Source organism: Mrakia frigida (assembly GCF_051309035.1).
Source record: "Mrakia frigida strain ATCC 22029 unplaced genomic scaffold BDY24scaffold_42, whole genome shotgun sequence".
Lineage (NCBI taxonomy): Eukaryota > Fungi > Basidiomycota > Tremellomycetes > Cystofilobasidiales > Mrakiaceae > Mrakia > Mrakia frigida.
The window spans coordinates 163,539-183,030 of NW_027481239.1; the positions used below are offsets into that span (position 1 = coordinate 163,539).

Here is a 19,492-nt window from a genome sequence, read left to right on the forward strand (position 1 = left end):
TACTTCGTTTCATCGTTACTCTTCAAACAGGCCTCTTTCGTGATTTCGGAACCCTATGCCTATGATCCCTTCACCATCATCCTTCTCCATCCTTCTCCACTCGACCGTCAGCGCCGTTCACTCCATCCCGGATGCCTCCAAAGACCTGAAGTCTCACAGCCGAACAGAATCGACTCAAGAGGGAGATACGAGAGAAGGAGGAGCGAATCGAGCGAGCGATACGAGAGGAGGAGGAACGAGTGGAGAGGGAGAAGAAGAAGGAGGAGGAGGAACAGGCGAAGAGGCCGAAGGTAAGCTCCATCCTCGCAAATCTTCTTCGATTCAGTAGCAGAGCTGAGAGATTGGGTCTTTCCCCTCATGTTGGTCTTTACTCAGGCTATCTCTCTTCGAAGCTTCGTCCCTTCCGAGCTCGTCAATCACATCCTTTCCGAGCTCACCCCTCCTCCCTCGCCTCTTTCTTGCCTCGTCTCGTTCGCCTGTCTCGAGGAGGGAGGCCCAATCCTCTATCGCGATGTCGTGATCCATTCGAATTGGGGGCTAGTGAGCTATACATGCTCTGTAGGTTCTCGATCCACTCCCTTTCCACTCTCGAAACCAGCAAAAAGCTTGACGTATCTTCCCTCCCTCTTGCAGATGTCCCTTCCTCAAGGATCTCGCCTCCAACCCTACCTTTCCCTCACTCTCACTCGAAACATCACCTTCGACAGTGTCTGGGTATCGCCTTACGGCGAGCTCGCGTCCTTATTCCGTCAAGAACGAACCCCTCCCCGACTCGCCCAACTTCCCTCCCCTCTCCTCCTCCTCCGACTCCTCGTCACAACTTTCCGGGGAGATGACTCCGACGAAGTCAGCAAAACCCTCCACTTATTCAACTCCCTTATCCTCCCCTACTTCCAACCTATCCACTTCGAGCTCAGAAGATCTCGTCTCGTCTACGGGGATCGGACATCCTGGACATGTCGAACACGCTTCAACGCTCCAGGACCTGGCCCACGGCGATCAGAGGGTGGTCGAACTCGCTCAGGACCTTCAAGGCCAATGGGTGGTTCCCTATCGTCACGAAGCAGAGCGGGGACGAGCACTCGGTCTTCTTCCTTCGCCATCTGAGTCCGGGAGGAGGATCGGCGACGAAGTTGGAGGAGGTGGTTTTGGATCTCAGGGCGTGGAAGGCGACGCCGGATACGTCTAGGTTTAGAACGATGTTGTTGAGGCTTGTGCGGTGCAGAGTGTTTGAGATGGAAGGGGTGAAGGTCGTCTTGATTATTGGGAGGAAGTGGGAGACGGGGGTGAAGGAGGTTCTGAGCGAGGAGCTGAGAGCGAGGTTGGATTTGAGGTTCGTTGACGACGCTGGCAGTTACTGGTATGCATAATGATTCTCTCGACGTACGTGTTCGCTTCGGTTCTCGGTTGAAGCTAGTACAAGACTGAATCCAGAAGAAAGTCAAATCCGACGCGTCTCAACCTCGTCCCCTTCTTCGTTCTCCAGTCCCAAACTCCAAGTGCTCGCTGTGCCCTTCGCTGTGTAAAGCCTGCTCCCACTTCTAGAATGCTCCTCGAAGCCTTGCATGTCCAATTTGAGAGGGAGATGGACGGGTAATCGTACATACATCATAACTTCCCGATCCGCTCTAAGCCAATCCCAAATCCCTCTCCTTCCTCCTCAGCTGTTCTACCTCGGCCTCCAGAGCAGCGTTCGCCAGTTCCGTCTGCAGCGTCGACGAGATGAGCTGGGTCCACTGGCCTTCCAGTCGCTCGAGAACTTTGGAAGCTTCGACCTGTTTGAGCGCAAGGTGAGGAGAGAGAGCAAGAAGAGGAGAACGCAGGTCAGTACACGCGTCCGCCCGTCCATTCGCTTATAGACACTCAAAGTGCAGAGGAGGACAGGGTATGGGGAGAAGGGAGAGTGTCGAAGAAATGCGAGAGCGAAAGGAAGGAAGGTCGGACGCACCTGATGGTTCTTCCTCTTCCTGTTGATCTCGACGAGTTCCTCCTTCATAGTCGCGACGGTGGCCTCCAGTTGAGCAGCGTCGGCTGTGAGGAGATGGTTGTGGATGAGATGGGCGTTGGGACCAAAGGAGGTGAGAAGGGAGAGGTTGGTTTGGCTGGTCGGGACGAGAGGGTGAGGAGGGAAGGGAAAGGAGACGGCGAGAGGGAGAGAGAACTGGTCAGTTTAAGGCTCGGACAAAGCAAGATCGAACACGTCGGAGATGAACAAGGAACGAGGTGGTGAATTTGTTGGCGAGGGAGTTTGATAGAGATCGATGGAGTCTGCAGAAGGAGGGAGGAGAGAAGTCGAGCTCACCGAACTCCGAGATGTTCAACCTGAGCTCGTGCGTTCAGACTGGCAGCCTTCCACTCCTCCTCTGTGGGGTTTTCCGATGTAGGAGCAGGGAGTTGGTACCGGTTTCGGTCGAGAGCTGAGAGCTGATAAGCGAGAAGAAGGAAGAGGGAAGCAAGGGTGAGCTCGCGTCTTCTCAAGGGAAGGAGAGGAAGCGCAACGAACGGGTTGATCTGGGTAGTTGGCGAGCAGAGAAGAGAGTCCAGGAGAGTCCTGTAAGTGAGAAAAGAGTAGAGATAGGGAGTCAGCATTGGAGAGCTCGTCGGGAGGCCCTAACCCTAACCCTAACCCTAACCCTGAGATGGATGGCATCGAGGAGGGGCGAAGGGGAGGAGAGGGGGAGGCGAGCTCGACGTCCTTCTTCGATGAAGCCAGGCTCCTCCCTCCTCTCTATAGTCCCAGAAAAGTAATTCCAGCGGACGCAACGCTCCTTCCCAGTCTCTAGTAGAAGGACTCGAAAAAAGAAACGAAAGCTGAAACCGATGGACTGACCTCGAACAACTCCTTCTCTGGTCCCTTCGGCAGACGAGGATGTTCCGCTCGAACTCCCCCCATCTTGGCCATCTCAGCTTGAATGAGAGACTCGGCAGTCTCACGGAGGCCTGTAATGAGTTATATCATATATATACGGAGGTCAGCTCGAGTGGAGGGACGGAAACGAAGTCGACGAAAGGGAGGGAAGGAGGAGGAGGAGCTGAGCTTGAACTGACCTGGAACATCCTCGAGATCCCTGTCGATATAAGGAAGAGAGTCGATCGAATCTGCAGAGTCGTGAGGTGTAGTAGAGGAGGACATGATGAGATGGGAGGTGGGTGGGGATATAGATTGAAGGAAGAGGGAGAAGGAGGTCGTCGTCGTTGAGGTTGATCAAACGAGAGCTTCGAGTTTCCCTCCGACGACCAGCTTCTCTTCTCCTCCCCTTTTCCCGTTTTCTCGTTCTCGAATTCTCAAAGATGGACACAGAGGTCAGTAGAGTGTCTTTATCATTCTCTACGTTATTTTCTCTTCTTCGGACGGGCTAGAGGTACGTTGAGCTGGAAGATCCGAAGCTGACCTCCTTCTCCTCGTCCTCCTTCCCTTCCTCCCTCCCTCCCTTCTTCTAGCTTCCCACCATCCCCTTCGAGGCTCACTCCTTTCCATGAGAAGTCCTCCTACACATCTTCTCTTTCGCCAATCTATCGACCCTCGCTTCGCTATCTCTAGTCTCCTTCACCGTCTGGGAGATCGCAAGATCCATCCTGTACGAAGACGTCGAGATCACCTCGCTCGAAGCTCTCGCTGGACTGCTCTTCCTGGTTAGTATACAGTTCGACTGGGTTGAATTACACTTTTCACTCCCAGTGAAGCTGATCATCAATGCATTCTCACCTCCTTGATTCGCAGGAGAAACCGTCCGCCTCTCCTCGCCTTCTCGTCACTACACTATCCGAACCCTCACTCTCCGACTCCCCATCGTTCTTCACTCTCCATCTCAACCTTCGATCCCTTTCTTTCTTCTCACCGGTCATCCTCCTCGATCTACCGGTCCCGACCCTCTCCTTCTTCTCGCCAACTGCCTCCCTCGTCCCGTCGAAACCCTGGTCCTCCCCGTCCTGCACTCCTTCGACTTCATCTTTTCCAACGTCCTTCAACGAGTCAACCCTTTCCATCTTCTCTTTTCTCCAATTCGAATCCCAACATCGGAAGCTGGACGTCTTACCCGACGAGCACGGGAGCTGTCAACGTCTTCGCTCCCTTCGTCGAGAAGTGGACGCGTCTCAAGAAACTCTCCTCCCAAGGCCATTCTTGGAGCAAGTCCAAAGACCAACACGATCGACGAGCCGTTTCGTTTGCTTCTCTCTGGCTTCGTCGCCATCGTCGTTCGTTGGAGATCGTGTTCGATTTCACGACGGGGAGAGAGGATGGGTGCGCGTCGAGTCTGAGGAGAGGCAGCCTCAAGGACGTTCTCTTGGGGGGAGGAGCAATCAACAGTTACCTAGCTGATGGAGACGCTGTCGTGAAGGTTCGATTCAAAAACGAGGAGGCGGCGAGGAAGGATGTTGAAGAGCTGGAGGATCCGAGGTTGAGGGGGAAGGTCCGAGTTGAGGTTGCGGGAGATTGAGAGAGACGCGGCTTCCATTTTGCTGGGACGGGACGGGATGGAGATGAAGAGTGGGTCCTGTAGCTGCTTTCGAGGATGAAATTCTTCTCTTTGCGAAGGACTGGTACGGTGCAAGAACTCTTGGGCGTCCCTGAGGAGAAACGCGGGTCGAGTCGAGCTCTTCGCCTTCACATTCTCCTTCCTAGGTTCGTATCGCATTGAACTGAATTGTTCGTCTCCCTGTCGCGATATTATCCCCACCGCTCTCAGCTCTTTCCACGTCCCGTCAACACTCGTTTCCGAAACCCATCATCTCATCTCATCATCGTCCCTTCCCTCTCCTCTCTCCTCGTCCTCCAACCAAAACCAAGATCTCTCTACCAGCTCCTTCTGTTCCTCTTCTTCGTCTTTGCCTTGTACGTCTTCCATCCCGAGTAGGCGAATCCGAGGACGGCGAAGAAGGCTGTCGACGAAACAACAACGAAGACGAAACGAAGAGGTCGACGCGTCAGGTTTTGTTTCGACTCGTTTGACTCGCCCGTCTCTCCTACTTTCGCCCCCCCCAAGTCTGAAGTGAGTCGAAAACGTTCCCGACTCACCGATAACCTTGATCATGAACAAGAACCAACCCATCCCTCCTCCTCCGCTGTTGCTGTTCCCATGCTTGGAACCGTTGGCGCGTCGACCTTTCCCGCCCGAGCCTGATCCTCCACCGGAGGGGGAGTTGGAGTTTCCGGAGCCGGTGGAGAGGACGGCGGAGGAGGTGGAGACGGAGATGATGCTGAGCGAAGCAAGAAGGCGAAGAAGGAAGAGTGTGGGAAGGAAGGTCGATCAGCTGCTGTTCGAGAAGAGAGGAAGGCCAGAACGACGAAGGAACGATACAAGGCGGAGCAAAACTCACTCGTGAGCATCCGAAACCTGACCCGTCAAAGCCGAGAACCCAAGGTAAGGAGCTACGGGCATGGTAGTGTTGATCTTGAAGCAGGATGTCCATTCGTCCCAGGCTGTTTCAGTTCGAAGAAGACGCGTCGAGGAAAGAAAGAACGAGAACAAGGTCAGTTCGATTCGGCTTCGAGGACACGCTGCACGAAGGAGAGGAGAGACGAAGAAGACTCTTGGGGTGAGTAAGAGAGAAAGAAGGGGAAGGCTTACCTTTGTAGTGAAGCTCGAGCTGGTTGAGAAAAAGGAGACGAGAAGGGGAGGTGAGTCGAGCGAGATGAGGGAAGGGAAGTCGGGAGGAAAAGGACGGACCTGGAGGTACTGATCCTTGATGTACGTCAGTCTAGCTTTGGAAGCGACTTCTGTCTTCCTGATATCGGCCTACATCGGTTCAATATAAAAGGGAAAGGTCAGCTCCCGTCTCTGTGCCACCCTCTCTGGTTCTAAGTCAACATCCTCCTTCCTTCCCTCTTCTCCATCGCCTCCATCGCACTCCCGCCCCCCAAACCAGCTCCCCAACCAACAACCAAATCACTCTCTCGTGCACTCACCGAGCAAGCTGCAATCTCATGGTTTGCCCCATCCGTGGCATGGTCGTAGCTCTTCTGACCGTCTCCCATCATGGCAGAGACGCGAGGGAACTGGTACGAGTGACGAGAGTTGGGATAGGTGTCGAAGAAGATAGCTAGACCGTTGAAGTAGTCTATAATCCCAAAAGAAAAAAAAAAGAAAAAAAAAAGTAAGAGCGGGTGGAGAGGAGTGAGAGAGTCAGTGAGGAGGGAGAGGGAAGGAGAAGGGTAGCGAACAAGCTCGCGTTCGGAGAAGGGGAGGACGAACCTTGGTTCCCAAACACTGGTCCAGGGATAGCTCTTGACTTTGTGAGCCACATAGCCATACCGTCTCCGTGGATAGATGGAGATTTCCCATCGATCTATACGAACGAAACGAAACGAACGAAGGTCAGCTCGTCGAGTCGAAACGAAAGGTGCGAGCTCACTACCTTCCCTCCAGTACCCACCCAAACCCAACCCCACCTTCAAACCTCTATATGCACTCACCTTAAACTCGACATCGATCTGGTAACTCCCCGCTGTGAGCGGCAGCCTGGACCACAACCAACCCATCTCGGAGGGACGATCCTGGGTCAATCGAATGTGTTTGTTGGTGTTGATGATGGCGTCGGCTCCGAAATCCCACCACCGATCTGGGTAGAATGAACGATCGATTCAATTCACCGACGAGGAGGGGGGTCGGAAGCAAAAAGAAAGGGGAGGGGGAGAGAGGGAAGGGGAGGAAGGGAAGGAGAGGGTGAGCTCAGCTCGCGCGAAGGAGAAGAAGGAGCGTTGGAACGAAGGAGAGCTCACTCTGTAGATCACTATCCACGTAAGCTGTAGTAGAGGAGCGCAGTACGAAGAGAAAGAGAGAGAACGTTTAAATTTGAGTCCGAAGAAGGCAAGGGGAGGAAAAACAAGAGAAGGAAGGGGAAGGGTCAGCTTCGACCTCGACGTCCATCTCCTCCTTTTCCCTATCGCTCCCATCAAAGCCTGATTTTAACTAACGAGCATAGAGAGAATGTGTCCGCAGTGGTACAGTCTACCGCAGTCCCAAAGTAAAACCAAACGCGTGAGTTCAACCGAAGGAGGAAAGAAGGGGAAGGAGAGTTGAACTCACGGCCTCTGCTGTGAGGATGACCTCCTCTTTTGGCTTCGATTTGGCAGCGAGGGTTGATAGAGGAGACGTTAACGAGAGGAAGGAGAGAGCCAGGAAGAGGGAGGTGGAGGAGTGGGCCAGCATGGCGACGGGGGAGGGTTGGTGAGGGTTGAGAGGAGAGCAGGGAAGGAGAGAGGTGAGCTGGCGCCGAGCGCAAGTTGGTTTCTTTTTCTTTCTCGTCATTTAGGAATTTAGACAGTATAATTGCGTCAATCTACGTTCGGGATGTAGAATAGGAAAAATATCTCTTTGTTGTTTTCGATTCGCTCGAGCAACGATCAAAAGGAGCTGAAGAACGAAACAGAATGCACGACGCGTCTCTCTCCCTCCTTCCCTCCGCCTCCCCCGTCTCTTCCACTCGCTTTCTCTCCACTCCATCACCCACCGCAGTTCAGATCGAAGCATTCATCCATCCTCTACCCACCCTATCTAAACAAAGCCCAAATCAACCCTCCACCGACGACCGCACTCCCACCCGCAACAACCATCAAGTCCCTCTCCCTCCCTTCTCCCTCCCAACCCTTCTCGACAAACTCCTTCGATCGATCCGCTACGTCCTTGGCTCCTTCCAGCAGGTCGTGAGGTGTTTGGGAGGTGAGGGTTGGTAAGGAAGGGAGCAGGGTGGGGAGAGAGGAGAGAGTGAAGGCCGGCGTGTGGAAGAGAGGATGGTAGGGTTTCGGTTCGAGTTGAGTCGGTGTTGGCGAGGTTGGTGGTGATGGTGGTGTGGTAGTAGAAGGAATGGCAGGGTCCTCAACGAGTGGTGTCGATGAAGTCGAAGCAGTCGTCGTCGTCGTCGCTCCAGCAGCAACCCTCTTCAACCTCTCAATCACTCCCTCCTTCGCCTTCTCCCTCTCCTCCAGCGCCACCAGCACCCTTCCAATCCCAGCCTCAATCCTCGTCTCCACCTGAGCAGTCATCTCGGTAACCCTCTCCTCGAAGGTCTGAGCGAGTCGTTTCCGTTTGTAAGGTTCGACGAAGACGATGGCGGTGATGAAGACGAGGAGATTGGCCACCATGACGGAGACGGAGACGTAGGTGGAGAAGGAACGGAGTTTGTCGGACCAGAGCTGTTCTTCGTGGTAGCGACTGGGAGGGATGAAAGAGGGAAGGAGAGAGTCAGTTTGGGAGAGGAGACGCGTCGAGAATCGAGAGAAGAGTTCAGCTCCCTCCGTTCCCCCCTGCTACACCCCCCGATCCTTCAGCCCTTCAAACGAGACCCCTGTAATGCGAGTTACTCACTTCAGAATAGCATTCATCAACTCGGTGAACGCACTCTCGACCTTCCCCTCTGCTCCCTCCATCTCAGCCTTGCTCCTCTCCTCCAGCCTCGAGTTCTCGTGATCCTCCCGCACCAACACAGTGAACCTCTCGACGTCCTCGGTTCGCCAAGAGTTCTTGCGCTGAAGGAGATCGTTGACTTCGCGTTGGGAGGAGGATCGAAGGGAGACAGAGGCGAGGTAGGATTGTTTGGCGGCTTGGAAGGAGGATCGGAGGTTGGCGATGGACGTTTCTGGAGGACGGACGTGAAGAGGAAAGATAAAGTTGAGTCAGATTGAGAGTGAGTAGAAGATGGAGAGTCAAGCTGAAGAGCGGGAAGTGAAGAAAGCAAAAACGAAAACGAGACGCGAAGAAGAGACGGAAACGACGACGTACCTCGTTCAGTCACATTCCTCTTCAACACCTCAATCCTATCGTACCCAGTAATCTCATTCAGCTTAGCTCCCATCATGGAGAATCTCGCGACTGCTCGAGTGGCGAGAACGTCGGCTTTGGTCCAGATCTGTTGGGACGTCTCGGTTGCTGCTTGCCGAATCGACGACGAGGTCTGGGAGGAGATGGTGGAGAGACGATCTTGGAAAGAGGGTCCTGGCGGATCGAAGGGTGTAGGATATGGTGATGATGGTGGAGTAGATGGTGTCGAGGAGAGAGTTGGAGGAGGAGGAGGTGTCGGAGAGCTGGGAGGAGAGGGTACTTGAGGAGGAGGAGGCGAGCTGGGTGAGCTCGATTTTGAAGGAGTTTGGAGACGAGTTTCGTCCGTTTGAGTTCGAGGTTCCGGAGAAGTGAGATGAGGAATCTGCTGTTCTGGATTCCGAGCTGCTGGAGGGTCTTCTACAGGTGAGGGAGAGGAAGACAGCGAGGGAGAGGGAGGAGGAGGAAGGGCGATGGTTGGAGTCGAAGCTGAAGAAGGAGGGAGAGCAGCGAAGTTGCGCCGACTTGGAGTAGATCTATACGAGTATGAAGGGCTGTTGATGCGTATCCGAGGAGCTGAAGAGCTGAGGCGAGACGATGGGGAAGGGAGGGAGGAGGAGACGAAAGCTCGAAGCGGTCGTCCGAAAGTCGAGCTCATCATCCGAGTCGAAGAAACCGTCTGTAGAACGAGAAGCAGACGGAGTTCTGAATCAGCAACGTAAGACTAGACAGAAGGATATAGATACAGAGCCCACTGACTTTGAAACGTCGACGAGGAGTCTGCGAGAAGAAGGGCGACCAGGTGTGAGAGAGAGGAGGGGAAGGAAGGGAGATGAGTCGACCTCGGAGGATTGAGCTCGTGCAGACTTCTCGAAGGCTGAACAAGCAGAACTGGTCAGTCAGTAGAAAAGATGTAGCCGAAGGCAACGAGATAGATGGAATTTCACCTGAATCTGCTTCTGAAGAAACGATGAGCTTGACGACGGTGGTCGTTTGGGGAAGAGAAAGGGTGAGCTCGCTTCCTCCCCTTCCTTTTTCTTTCTCTCTCGAACGCCCATCATCGTCCCTCCTCCTCCTTTCTTCAAGATTTCCTTCACCATGAGATCTTCCAAAGTGGCTTCCGCTCGCCGGACTCTTTGGGATCCCAGAGGACGAACATGATTCATACTCTTGGTGTATCAAAAGCAGAACGCTTTCTGTGAGCTCGTCCATTCCTTCTCTCTTCTCTTCTTTCTCTCCATCTAACATTCTCTGCTCTTTTCGTTTGGCCTTTCGACACACACACACACAGGAAGATAATCGCCGTGTCAGCAGCTGCGCATCTCATCTCGACATCTCCCTTTGAACCCTTGCAAATCTTGGTCGAACGAGGGAGCAGTTCGTTTTCGTTCAAGTTCCCGCCTTGGAGAACGCTGTAGCTGACGAGGCAGGACGCGCTTGCCATCTTACTGCCATTTCTTCTCTAACAAAACATCAGAAACTCGACTGGAAGAAACCCTAGCTCGTCTGGACGTGCCACTCGAGCTCGACGCGTCCACTCACGAGCGAGTTGGGAGAAGGGATCCTCGGTCGGTTGTGGAGCTCGAGTGATGGTCGGTTTGTGCTAGTAGGATCTCATAATCCTTCTATTGTTCTTTCCGACCTGCGTTTCGAGAGGAAGCTTCCGAGGGACATTCGACCTGAGAGAGCACAAGTTTGTTCGTCTCCTTTCTTCCCTCCTTTCGACGCGCTCTTCTAAAACGACTACCGATTCGTTATTTCTCTCACCCAGGTTCGTCTCTGCCAATCTCTGCTTCTCTACAGCATCTCTGTTGAGCTCGACCTCCCTTCCTTTCGCCAAGACATCGGAGGCACGACCGGACTTAATCGAGGAGAGATCGGAAGCTGTAGCGTCGACTCTTTTGGTTCCCAGTACGTCTCCCTCGCAGGATTTCGCTTTCATTCTTTTCTCACATCAAGAATCACATCCGCACATATCCTGACATGCCTTCTGTGCCTTTTTTCTGCCAGAAAACGCGCTTTCGAGAGGTGAAACGCGTGCCGAGTCCCTCGACTTTCCCCCACACGCGTCTACTTTCCCTCCCTTAGCTCGTTCTGACCTCCCTTTCCTCCTCCTGCTTTTTCCTCTATCCTACTATCGACCAGCTTTCAGACAGGATGTTTTCCTCCATATCGACTAGGTTCTGCTTCACAGCGTCAAGAAACGGATCAAAACGAACTCAGCTCGCCCGACGGCTCCTTTCCTCTCCTCCCTCCTTTCTCCGCCTTGGTCGACGCGTGCAGCATGGCACCACTCAGCGACGAACGTGCCGGACGAGATAGGAAGAGGTTCAAAGAGCCCCCGAATCCTTGTTGACGCGAACGTTTCGATTTCGGTTGACCTTTTTTCACTCTCAACCGTCACCTTCCCTCTCTTCCTTCCTTCCCTCAAGATGCTGGTCCCACTCTCCTCCCTCCTCCTCGTGGCCATCGCCTCTACTCCTCTCGCCTCCGCCATCACCATCTCCCCCGTCGCCAAAGGAAGCAACGCGGAACGACTTTCAAGAGGACTCGCTCCCCTCAAGCCTTCTCGAACTTGGAGGAGTCGGGCCAGCGTCAACAACAAGCGACAGGCTGCTGCTCCTCTTCCCAGCTCAGGAGTCACCCTCAGCCCTCACGATATCCAGGGACCTACCTTCCTCAGTAGCTACGATGGACAAAACGTTACCAACCTTCAGGGAGTTGTGACTGCTAAAACGTGAGCTCCTTTTGTTCAGCTTCGACGCGTCCGGTCGACGAACGTTTCGCTGACTTCTCTTTTCTTCTTTGCTTCCTTCGTTTCAGCTCCTCCGGATTCTACATCCAATCCGTCGTCCCCGATACTGATGATCGAACCTCCGAGGGACTCTACGTTGGTCCAAGTTTATCTCTTCTCGTTTCATCTCATCTGCGCCTGACTTCGTCTCCCTGCCCTCCCTCGCAGGTTTACTCGTACTCTGTTGGCTCCCAAGTCGCCGTTGGAGACATCATCACTCTCTCCGGTCTCGTCGCCGAGTACTCCTCCGACAGCACTGGTCTTCACCTCACCGAGCTCACCCTCCCAAAAGACATCGTCGTCCTTTCGTCCAACAACGTCGTCACTCCTCTCGTCCTCGGTGTCGACCGTACTCCTCCTGGGTCGGCCATCTTCTTCGAGGATCAGTTCCAACTCCCTTCTCAAACCGTCAACATCGAGGAAACCGTCACTTCTCTGGAGCCTGCTTCAAGGGGTCTCGACTTTTGGGAGAGGTGAGGAATCGCCTCGAGTTCGACCCCTCTCTCTTTCTTATCGATACTGAATTTTTTGCCCCCTCCCCCTCTCGTTTCTCCCTATCTACAGTCTCGAAGGCATGCTCGTCACCATCCCCAATCCTCGAGCTGTGTCTCGAACCAACTCCTACAAAGAAACTTGGATCGTTGGAGAGGCCTACGCGACGGGATCGAACGCCCAAGGAGGTCTCAACTTGATGAAGGACGTCAACGGGAACTGGGATGCCAATCCTGAGGCTATGTGAGTTGTATTCGTCTCTGAAGCTTGAGATCACGGAGAGAAGAGAGCTCGTGGACTGACCCTTCCGTTCGTTCGTTCGTTCTAGCTGGGTTTGGAGTCCCCTCGACGGAACCTCCAACCCTGCTGTCTCAACCACTGTTATCGGAACCAAATACGAGACGATCACTGGTATCATCTCTTACACTTATGGGTGAGTTTGGCCTTCCCTTTTCCCAGTCTCCATTCGCGTCGAGGAACTTGAACTCACCTCCTCGGTTTGTCTTTCGCTCGCAGTTTCCCCGTTATCTACCCTCTCACCGCGCCCAAGATCATCTCTTCGCCTTCAACTGCTCTCGTCGCCTCTACCATCATTGGAGACGGACAATGCAAGGTCTCCATGGCCAACTAGTGAGTTTGACGCGTCTTAACTTTCCCTCGAACTCGACGAGACGAATCGCTAACGCCTTCTCTCCGCTCCCCTTTTACAGCAACGTTCTTAACCTCAACACCGGTTCCCGAACCTTCGCCAAGCTCGCGGACCACATTGTTTGTCGCTTTCTCCTTCGTTAAAATGATTCCCTTGGACTGATCGAGCGGCCCGCGCTTTGTCTGCTTCTTTTTTCCCGTCTTGCTTCCACCCTCTACAGACAACCTACCTCAACCTTCCCGACGTTATTGGGCTCGAGGAGATCCAGGACAACACTGGGGCGGCCAACGACGGAGTCACTGGTTCGTTCTCGTTCGAATCGTTCCTCCTCCCGAACTGAGTTGACCGTCTCTTTCTTGTTGTCGAACACTCTCAGAGGCGACCGAAGTTCTCGCCAAGCTCGTAGACGCTATTAAGACAGCTTCGGGAGTAACCTGTGAGTTCCAGCCTACTCGATCCTGTTTGAAGCAGCTCGACGCTACAGCGCTTTTCCGTCTTCGTTCCCGTTCGTTCGCTCAGACACCGCCATGGAGATCGCTCCCGTCGACTTGATGGATGGAGGAGCTCCTGGAGGAAACATTCGACCTGGTGGGTTGTCGTATCCTCTCGTTTTGAAGCGGAGGATGATCGAACTGACGCGTCTCGTTCCTTCAGCTGTTCTCTACCGATCCGATCGCCTCGAGCTCGACACCTTCTCTCCCACCGTCGGAACCAACCAACAGAGCCAGTCTTTCGTTTCGGATCCTACCACTGGGGAGACGACTTTCGCTCTCACTCCTGGACTCAGTGAGCTCTCCCTTTCAACGAAAAGGACGCGTTTCGAGACTGACCTCGACCTCTTGCTTTTCTCTCTCCTCAGTCGATCCCACCAACGTCGCCTGGACCGACTCGAGGAAGCCTATCTCGGTTTCTTTCCTCGTCAAGGGATCTACCTCGCTCAGGAAGCGTCTTCACGTCATCGTTGCTGTGAGTTTAACTCTCCCCGTCGAGCCCGTCGTCGAGGCCTCGAGCTGAATCGACTCCATCTCCTCCCAGCACTTCGCCTCCAAGAGTGGATCTGGACCCACCGAGGGACGGTTCCAGACTGCCGATAACGGAGCCGTTGGTGCTCGAATCCAGCAAGCTCAAATCGTCGCTGATTTCGTCGCCGAGATGCTTTCGAGAGATCCTGAGGCTCATGTGAGTTCTCCTTCCTCCCTTCTCGATCTCGTTCTCTCAGCTGACACGGTGTGTCCCTCTCTTTCAGCTCGCTCTTCTCGGAGATCTCAACGAGGTGGGTTCATGTCTTCCTCTTCCGGCTTGGGTTCGAGGACGAAGCGACTGACTCGTCGTTCTTCACTCTTTCAGTTCTCCGGAGTGCAACCCCTCGACATCCTCTCCACCGTCCTCACCGAGCTTCACGGAAACCTCGCTCCCGAGGAACGATACAGCTATCAGTTCGATCAAAACACCCAACAAATCGACCACATCCTCACCGTCCCTTCCCTCGCCGTCGGATCGTCGTTCGAGATCCCTCACTTGAACACGCACGGTCTCGCCTCGGTTCAGGCGTCGGATCACGACCCTGTTGTTGCTAGCGTTGTTGTTTGTTAATTTTCTTTTTGGGCTTTTGGGTTTCTTGAAAGGGAGGGAGGGAGAGGAGGCAGGGTTGAATGGACGCCAATGGACGCGTCGAGGTATCTAGATTTGAGCACAGGGGCGGCGGAACAGCGTATTTAACTAGATACTCAGCAGCTGTATTTTCGACAATTAGGGCCGTTTACTTTGGTTTACTGGACCAATGGAGGGCTCTTTCCATTCAAAACCAAGGAGAGAGACAAGAAGAGAGAGGTGGTCGCGTTGCGTCGCTCCTCGGAGTCGAATCTCAGTACGGAGCTCGAACTCGATCACCATGGTCTTAAGCCGGTTTCGGTACATGGGCTGTATAGAAAAAGACCGAGGGGAGGGAGGAAAGAAGCCTTGAGGTCCAGTATCATCGTCCGGATCTCAACACCCTCTCGTGTCAAAAGGAAAGAGCCATGAGAAACTAAAAACCATTAGATCGTGATCCCTAACGACCAGAGGTTATCCCTAAACATCTTGACTCGCTCGAGAGCGTACAGCTGAGAAAGAAGGGAAGAAAGAAAAGAGGAAGACGGTCAGCTCAAGTCTCGTCATCACGCCTCTCGTCCTCTTCCTGACCCCACTTGTTCTCCACCGCCACCTAGCACACCGTCAAGATCCCTTCACTATGGGAGGAGACATAAAAAGAGAAAGAAAGACTCCGACTCACCAGATACTCGAACTCCGGCGCGTACTCCTCGTCTCCCTTCTGAACCGCCTCGACCTGACTCCTAGCGCTCACCACTCCCCACAAAGCCCAAGCAGCACTCCCAATCGGACTCCAAGCTCGCACACCCCTATCCAACTCCTCCAGCTCCTCCTCCTTCGGCGTCGTTCCTCCTCGGCTCACATCCCAGTACGCTCGATAAAAGTTCCATCGTTCGTCCTTGTTCGGGTAGGGCATGTGCTTGTGGGACATGGAGTGAGAGAGCGTGTCGTGGTGGTAGTCTGCTAGCCATTCGTTGAAGTGGTTGGCGATGTCGTGGACGAGAGGATTGGGAGCGGCATATTCGAAGTCGACGACGATGATGGCGTGGTGAGGAGGAGCTGGAGGTTTGGGAGGAGAGTCGAGTCGGAGGAGGTTTCCGTATTGGGCGTCGTTGTCTGCGAGAAAGTGAGGAGAGAGACGAAGGAGAGGTTAGGACGGAAAAGAAAGAAAGGAGGGGAGAAGGTGACTCACGAGCAAAGACCATCTTCCACTTCTTCCCTCCCATCACCTCTCCTTCCTCGTACCTCTTCAACCACTTGGTGTAAGCAGCGATCTCCAACTCCAGCTTATCCATATCAAACTCCTTCACCCAACCCTTCAAAGCCTTCATCCCCACTGCACCTTCCTTCAGCTCCTCCGCTCCATCCCCGTCCCTCTCCAACTTCGCCAACGTCATCACAATCTCCCTCGCCGGCCCTGCCCAATCCCTTATGCTCGTCAACACTGTAGGATCCCTCGTCTCTCCTCTCAGCCCCTTCGAGTGAGGTCCCAGGAGCTCCATGTCGGCCGTGTGAAGCTCAGCCATGCGTCGAGCGATCCAGCGAGAGGTCTCGGGTTGACGGAGCTCGGTTGCGGTGAGAGCTCTCGAAGCGAAGAACTGTTCTATGCGACCGTTGAGGAAGGTACCGAGGAGAGCAGGACCGAGGTGGTAGATGGAGGAGAGGAGGTGGAGAGTTCGAAGTTCGGTGGGTCGAGAGATGAAGGTCGAGGAGGTGGAGCCGTAGATTCGGAGGAGCTGGGAGGAGGAGGAAGGAGGAGGGAGGGGAAGGAGATGGGATGCGAGAGAGAGGTCAGTTCAAAGGAGAAAACACGAAGAAGAATCCGACGCATATATTGAGTCAGAGAATATGTTCAACTCACCAAAGTAGGTGCATCCCATAGATTCCCTGTCGCACGATAAGGGCTTCCTCCGGCTGAGCTCCAGGAGGACGAGGTCGAAGCCTCGACGGCTGAGGACGTTGAGAATCCTCGTTGAGGAGCGTGAGGACCTTCGTCTGGCGTTCCTGCTCCTTCTGGTGTAGGCTGGTAGGAAACGAAGAATACCGAGTTGGTGAGAGCTCCCGATACTTTGACGATCTTGAGGTTGGAAGGACGCATGTCTCTCGAGCACCAGTGGATGATTCGAAGCCGTCGAAGGAGGAGAAGGACGTCGGAATGGAAAGCTGGAGTTTGGTATTGTCTGAAAGAAGAACATATGCGTAACTTTAGCTTCTGAAAAGACGAGAAAGGGAAGGGAAGAGAGAGAGAAAAGAGAGGGAAGGAAACGAGGTCGTCCGACTCACTTGGCTTCCAGGTCGAGCTCAACATGCTTGACTCCCTCTACAGACACGCCATCCGGATCCTCCCAACCCTCCCCCTCCCCTGCTCCTTCATCTCCACTGAAATCTCCATCTCGTTCGTCCAAACGAAAGAGGGAGACGGCATCGAGGGAAGCTCGATGGTTGATGGAAGGACGAAGGGAAGGAGAGTAAGGATGGATCGTCGGAGAAGAGTCCGAGGAAGGTCGTCCGGTCACGTAAGGCGAAGTAGGAGAGTCGTGCATGCGTGGAGAAGAAGGGACGAGGATGGGCATGCGGGAGGGGATCCTCGGAAGAGTCGGGTTGTCGTCGTTGGAGGGGAGGGGAGGGGAGGAGCGTCGAGTGACACGAGCTCGTCCTCCCTCGCCCCAAAAAGACGGCAGTGCAGATAAACACGCGTCATTAGAGGTTGGGTTTCAGCGTGAAGGTTTTCCTGAAGAGACATCTCCGTTAGAGAGAGAGAGAAAGAGGAACGGAAAGTTTCGAAAAGGAAGTCTTTTCTCAAGCTGCCAACTCTGAAGCGTTCGAGACGGATCCTCCTCTCGCTCAATCTCGAGCCCACGCTTCATTGCGCTCCGAAGAAAAAGAAGATAAGCTTTTAGAAAGACGCTGGAAGGTTGCGATTAAGGTCTCAACTTAGCTTTGAATCGAAAGATGAAGGTGAGCTCGGAAACGGTCGACGCGCGTCGAACTATCCTCTGTCTTGCCTGAGAGATTGCGACAGAAACTGGGTCATGAAATCGAACTGCTCCTCCTTTCAAACGGCCCGTAAGCACAAAGGAGGACGACTGTCGACGAACCAAGGGAACGAGAGCTGGTCAGCGACGCGTCTCGTTTCGAATCGAATTGTCGAGGAGAAAGAAGGACTCACGATAAGCAAGGCTCCTTTCCAAGAGGTGAGAGGCGTTTACTTTGAAGCTCAACGGGAGTGACTGAAAACAAGAGGATTCAAGCAAAGGGAAAATCAAACGCGTCGGGTCGAGCAGCGTTGGAGCAAACGGATGAGGTCCAACACTCACGGGTGGCGAGAGGGAAAGGATCGGGACTGTCAAAGGATGAACAAAGACTCGGTCAGTGGAGGTGAATGGATAGAATAGCGGACCGGTGAGACGTACGAGAGGAGAAGGATGAGAAAAGGGAAGTTGTCGTCGCGTCGAGCGACGAAGATGGAAGTGACGACTGAGGACGGATGAAACGCCGAGGGTCGAAAAAAGGAGGTCAGATAGACAGATGGAAGATAGGAGAAGGGAGAACTGACTTGAAAACTGAGGGAAGGGAAGGGTGAAGAGGTTGGGAGGGCTGAGATGTTAGAACGAGACGAAGAAGGAGAGTGGTCAGTCTGAGTACATCGAGAAGAGAGGTAGAGATGGAGAAGGGCTCGAACATCAGAGCTTGAATGAAAATGCCTAAGAAACTGGGATACAAAAGGAGAGGGATCGTCAGAGCTGAGTGCGAAGGCGAGAGACGGAACGAACGTGGAAGAGAAAGTGACGAACCTCAGAACTCCGGGTAGACACTCGTCCAGGTCTGGTTTGATCGAGCGACCTTGTCGTAGCACTTGAGGAGACGGTGCAACGCCTGCCCAGGAACGAGATCGAGAAGCTCGGGAGAGATGTCCGACGGGGAATATCGACTTCTGCCGCTGTTGTAGTCGTCGTAGCCTCCTCCGGCGTTCTTCTTCTTGGGATTCTGGTCCATGTGCCTCAAGCACTCCTTTGCGAGAGCGTCCTGGTGATGGATCGAGAGGAGAGCCCAAACCTCCATAGGCTTCTCAGCCGCGTGGAAGTAAAGGGCTCCAGAGAGAGCAGGCTAAAGGCTCTCGTCGTACTTCTCGCACATCGCGAACAACGCTCGAAGAGCATCGTATCCGAGCCCTTGAGGGTTGGGACCTCGATGAAGGAAGCGAACGAAGGCTTCCAAGGTCGCAGTAGACTCGGAGACCTTCATCTCCGCGTTCGCACCTCCTCTGGAATCCTGAAGACTGGCGAGTTGGCGATGAGGACGACCTTTTGGACGTGGAATCGAGTACCGGTGGAGCTGATGAGCACGAAGTCGGAGGGATGGACCTTGAAAGGGTCGGTGGTGGAGGAGGAGGGTCGAGTCGACATGGCGAGAGGGAGGAGCGGAGGGAGAGATGGGGGAGAGCGGTGGCGGTTGGCGCTGAAAAAAAAGCGAACGGTTCGAATGGAAGGGATTAGAGAAAAAAGACTGCGCTGAGCTGCCGGGATCAGCTCTGCGGGTAAGTATCAGGAGAGAGCTAGGCTTAAAAGGGGACGTTTCAGAGGGACGATCAAGCGAGCGAGTCAACGGACGAGCAGGAAGGGCGAGTTTCCGATTGCTATGATGTGGAAGTCAATGGGATGACGTTTGAAGGAGCTCGTGGGAGTCTGAAAAAGAGAGGGCTTGTTGCAGTTGGAAGACAACAAGGGGAAAGGGAGGAGGACTCGAAAGTTGAGCTCGAACTTTCCCTTCCTCCTTCCCCTCCTCCCCTCCTCCTCAACGACGACGAGCTCCCTCGAACAAAAAGGTTCTCAACGCTCACATCTAGCTGAATCTTTTCACTCGACTTCTAGATCAGAATCGAATCGTCACAGGGAAACTCTCTTCAAGAGTCGATTCGGACGAGCTCAAACAAACGTCGAGCTCGAGCTCATCCCTTCCTTCCTTTGACCCCCCGTCAGCTCTTCAGTTTTTCCTTCTCCCAGCTCGCCCTCTCTTTCTTCTAGGATCTCTTCAGGATCTCAGCTATCCCATACTTGATTCACAGCAATCTCTCGCCAAATATGAGCTTCTAAAAACGCCGTCGAGCGACGGACGGACCCCTCTCTTCTTCTCCTCCTCCCTGTCCTCCTCCCTCCCTTCTTCGTCTCGTTCAACCTCCAACCTCTTCCTTGTCCCTTCTTCTCTTTTTGT

The 19,492-nt window shown here is 53.9% G+C and overlaps 9 protein-coding genes across 9 annotated transcripts; 3 read left to right on the forward strand and 6 right to left on the reverse strand.

Moving 5' to 3' along the window:
* Window positions 1-295: 295 nt before the first annotated feature.
* On the forward strand, window positions 296-1,390 carry BDY24DRAFT_402819 (uncharacterized protein). Its single transcript, XM_076642283.1, has one exon. It carries the CDS (start codon window positions 358-360, stop codon window positions 1,105-1,107), a length of 750 nt encoding a protein of 249 aa, XP_076492772.1. The 5' UTR covers window positions 296-357; the 3' UTR covers window positions 1,108-1,390.
* Window positions 1,391-1,586: 196 nt separating this feature from the next.
* Window positions 1,587-3,243, reverse strand: BDY24DRAFT_402821 (pre-mRNA-splicing factor SPF27 family protein). The gene is made up of 6 exons (XM_076642284.1): window positions 3,049-3,243; window positions 2,831-2,940; window positions 2,504-2,551; window positions 2,303-2,424; window positions 1,949-2,102; window positions 1,587-1,775 (listed from the first exon to the last, which is right to left on the reverse strand). The coding sequence occupies exons 1-6, from the start codon at window positions 3,131-3,133 to the stop codon at window positions 1,629-1,631; spliced, it is 666 nt and encodes a 221-aa protein (XP_076492773.1). The 5' UTR covers window positions 3,134-3,243; the 3' UTR covers window positions 1,587-1,628.
* On the forward strand, window positions 3,233-4,543 carry BDY24DRAFT_402822 (uncharacterized protein). The gene is made up of 3 exons (XM_076642285.1): window positions 3,233-3,303; window positions 3,442-3,633; window positions 3,722-4,543. Exons 2-3 carry the CDS (start codon window positions 3,477-3,479, stop codon window positions 4,258-4,260), a joined length of 696 nt encoding a protein of 231 aa, XP_076492774.1. The 5' UTR covers window positions 3,233-3,303; window positions 3,442-3,476; the 3' UTR covers window positions 4,261-4,543.
* Window positions 4,544-4,714: 171 nt separating this feature from the next.
* UIP5 (Uip5p) lies at window positions 4,715-7,186 on the reverse strand. Its single transcript, XM_076642286.1, has 11 exons — window positions 7,029-7,186; window positions 6,917-6,950; window positions 6,722-6,745; window positions 6,416-6,561; window positions 6,195-6,288; window positions 5,909-6,060; window positions 5,670-5,738; window positions 5,571-5,589; window positions 5,320-5,422; window positions 5,018-5,199; window positions 4,715-4,881 (listed from the first exon to the last, which is right to left on the reverse strand). Exons 1-11 carry the CDS (start codon window positions 7,149-7,151, stop codon window positions 4,796-4,798), a joined length of 1,032 nt encoding a protein of 343 aa, XP_076492775.1. The 5' UTR covers window positions 7,152-7,186; the 3' UTR covers window positions 4,715-4,795.
* A 225-nt stretch (window positions 7,187-7,411) lies between these two features.
* Window positions 7,412-9,751, reverse strand: SHE9 (She9p). Its single transcript, XM_076637962.1, has 4 exons — window positions 9,516-9,751; window positions 8,721-9,435; window positions 8,307-8,577; window positions 7,412-8,153 (listed from the first exon to the last, which is right to left on the reverse strand). Exons 2-4 carry the CDS (start codon window positions 9,415-9,417, stop codon window positions 7,493-7,495), a joined length of 1,629 nt encoding a protein of 542 aa, XP_076492776.1. The 5' UTR covers window positions 9,418-9,435; window positions 9,516-9,751; the 3' UTR covers window positions 7,412-7,492.
* Window positions 9,752-11,188: 1,437 nt separating this feature from the next.
* BDY24DRAFT_418781 (Endonuclease/exonuclease/phosphatase) lies at window positions 11,189-14,284 on the forward strand (the record flags this gene model as incomplete). The annotated part of the gene is made up of 15 exons (XM_076643895.1): window positions 11,189-11,493; window positions 11,580-11,646; window positions 11,719-12,023; window positions 12,115-12,285; window positions 12,371-12,475; window positions 12,559-12,672; window positions 12,753-12,810; window positions 12,912-12,993; window positions 13,068-13,127; window positions 13,211-13,279; window positions 13,346-13,477; window positions 13,551-13,657; window positions 13,727-13,870; window positions 13,938-13,964; window positions 14,039-14,284. The coding sequence occupies 15 exons, from the start codon at window positions 11,189-11,191 to the stop codon at window positions 14,282-14,284; spliced, it is 1,992 nt and encodes a 663-aa protein (XP_076492777.1).
* Window positions 14,285-14,710: 426 nt separating this feature from the next.
* On the reverse strand, window positions 14,711-16,894 carry BDY24DRAFT_402831 (kinase-like domain-containing protein). The gene is made up of 5 exons (XM_076642287.1): window positions 16,565-16,894; window positions 16,143-16,461; window positions 15,474-16,017; window positions 14,964-15,397; window positions 14,711-14,793 (listed from the first exon to the last, which is right to left on the reverse strand). The coding sequence occupies exons 1-5, from the start codon at window positions 16,852-16,854 to the stop codon at window positions 14,728-14,730; spliced, it is 1,653 nt and encodes a 550-aa protein (XP_076492778.1). The 5' UTR covers window positions 16,855-16,894; the 3' UTR covers window positions 14,711-14,727.
* A 608-nt stretch (window positions 16,895-17,502) lies between these two features.
* On the reverse strand, window positions 17,503-18,096 carry BDY24DRAFT_402832 (uncharacterized protein). Its single transcript, XM_076642288.1, has 4 exons — window positions 18,076-18,096; window positions 17,838-17,993; window positions 17,695-17,758; window positions 17,503-17,624 (listed from the first exon to the last, which is right to left on the reverse strand). Exons 2-4 carry the CDS (start codon window positions 17,963-17,965, stop codon window positions 17,595-17,597), a joined length of 222 nt encoding a protein of 73 aa, XP_076492779.1. The 5' UTR covers window positions 17,966-17,993; window positions 18,076-18,096; the 3' UTR covers window positions 17,503-17,594.
* Window positions 18,097-18,506: 410 nt separating this feature from the next.
* Window positions 18,507-18,727, reverse strand: BDY24DRAFT_402833 (uncharacterized protein). The gene has a single exon (XM_076642289.1). The coding sequence runs from the start codon at window positions 18,685-18,687 to the stop codon at window positions 18,523-18,525; it is 165 nt and encodes a 54-aa protein (XP_076492780.1). The 5' UTR covers window positions 18,688-18,727; the 3' UTR covers window positions 18,507-18,522.
* Between the last annotated feature and the right edge of the window lie 765 nt (window positions 18,728-19,492).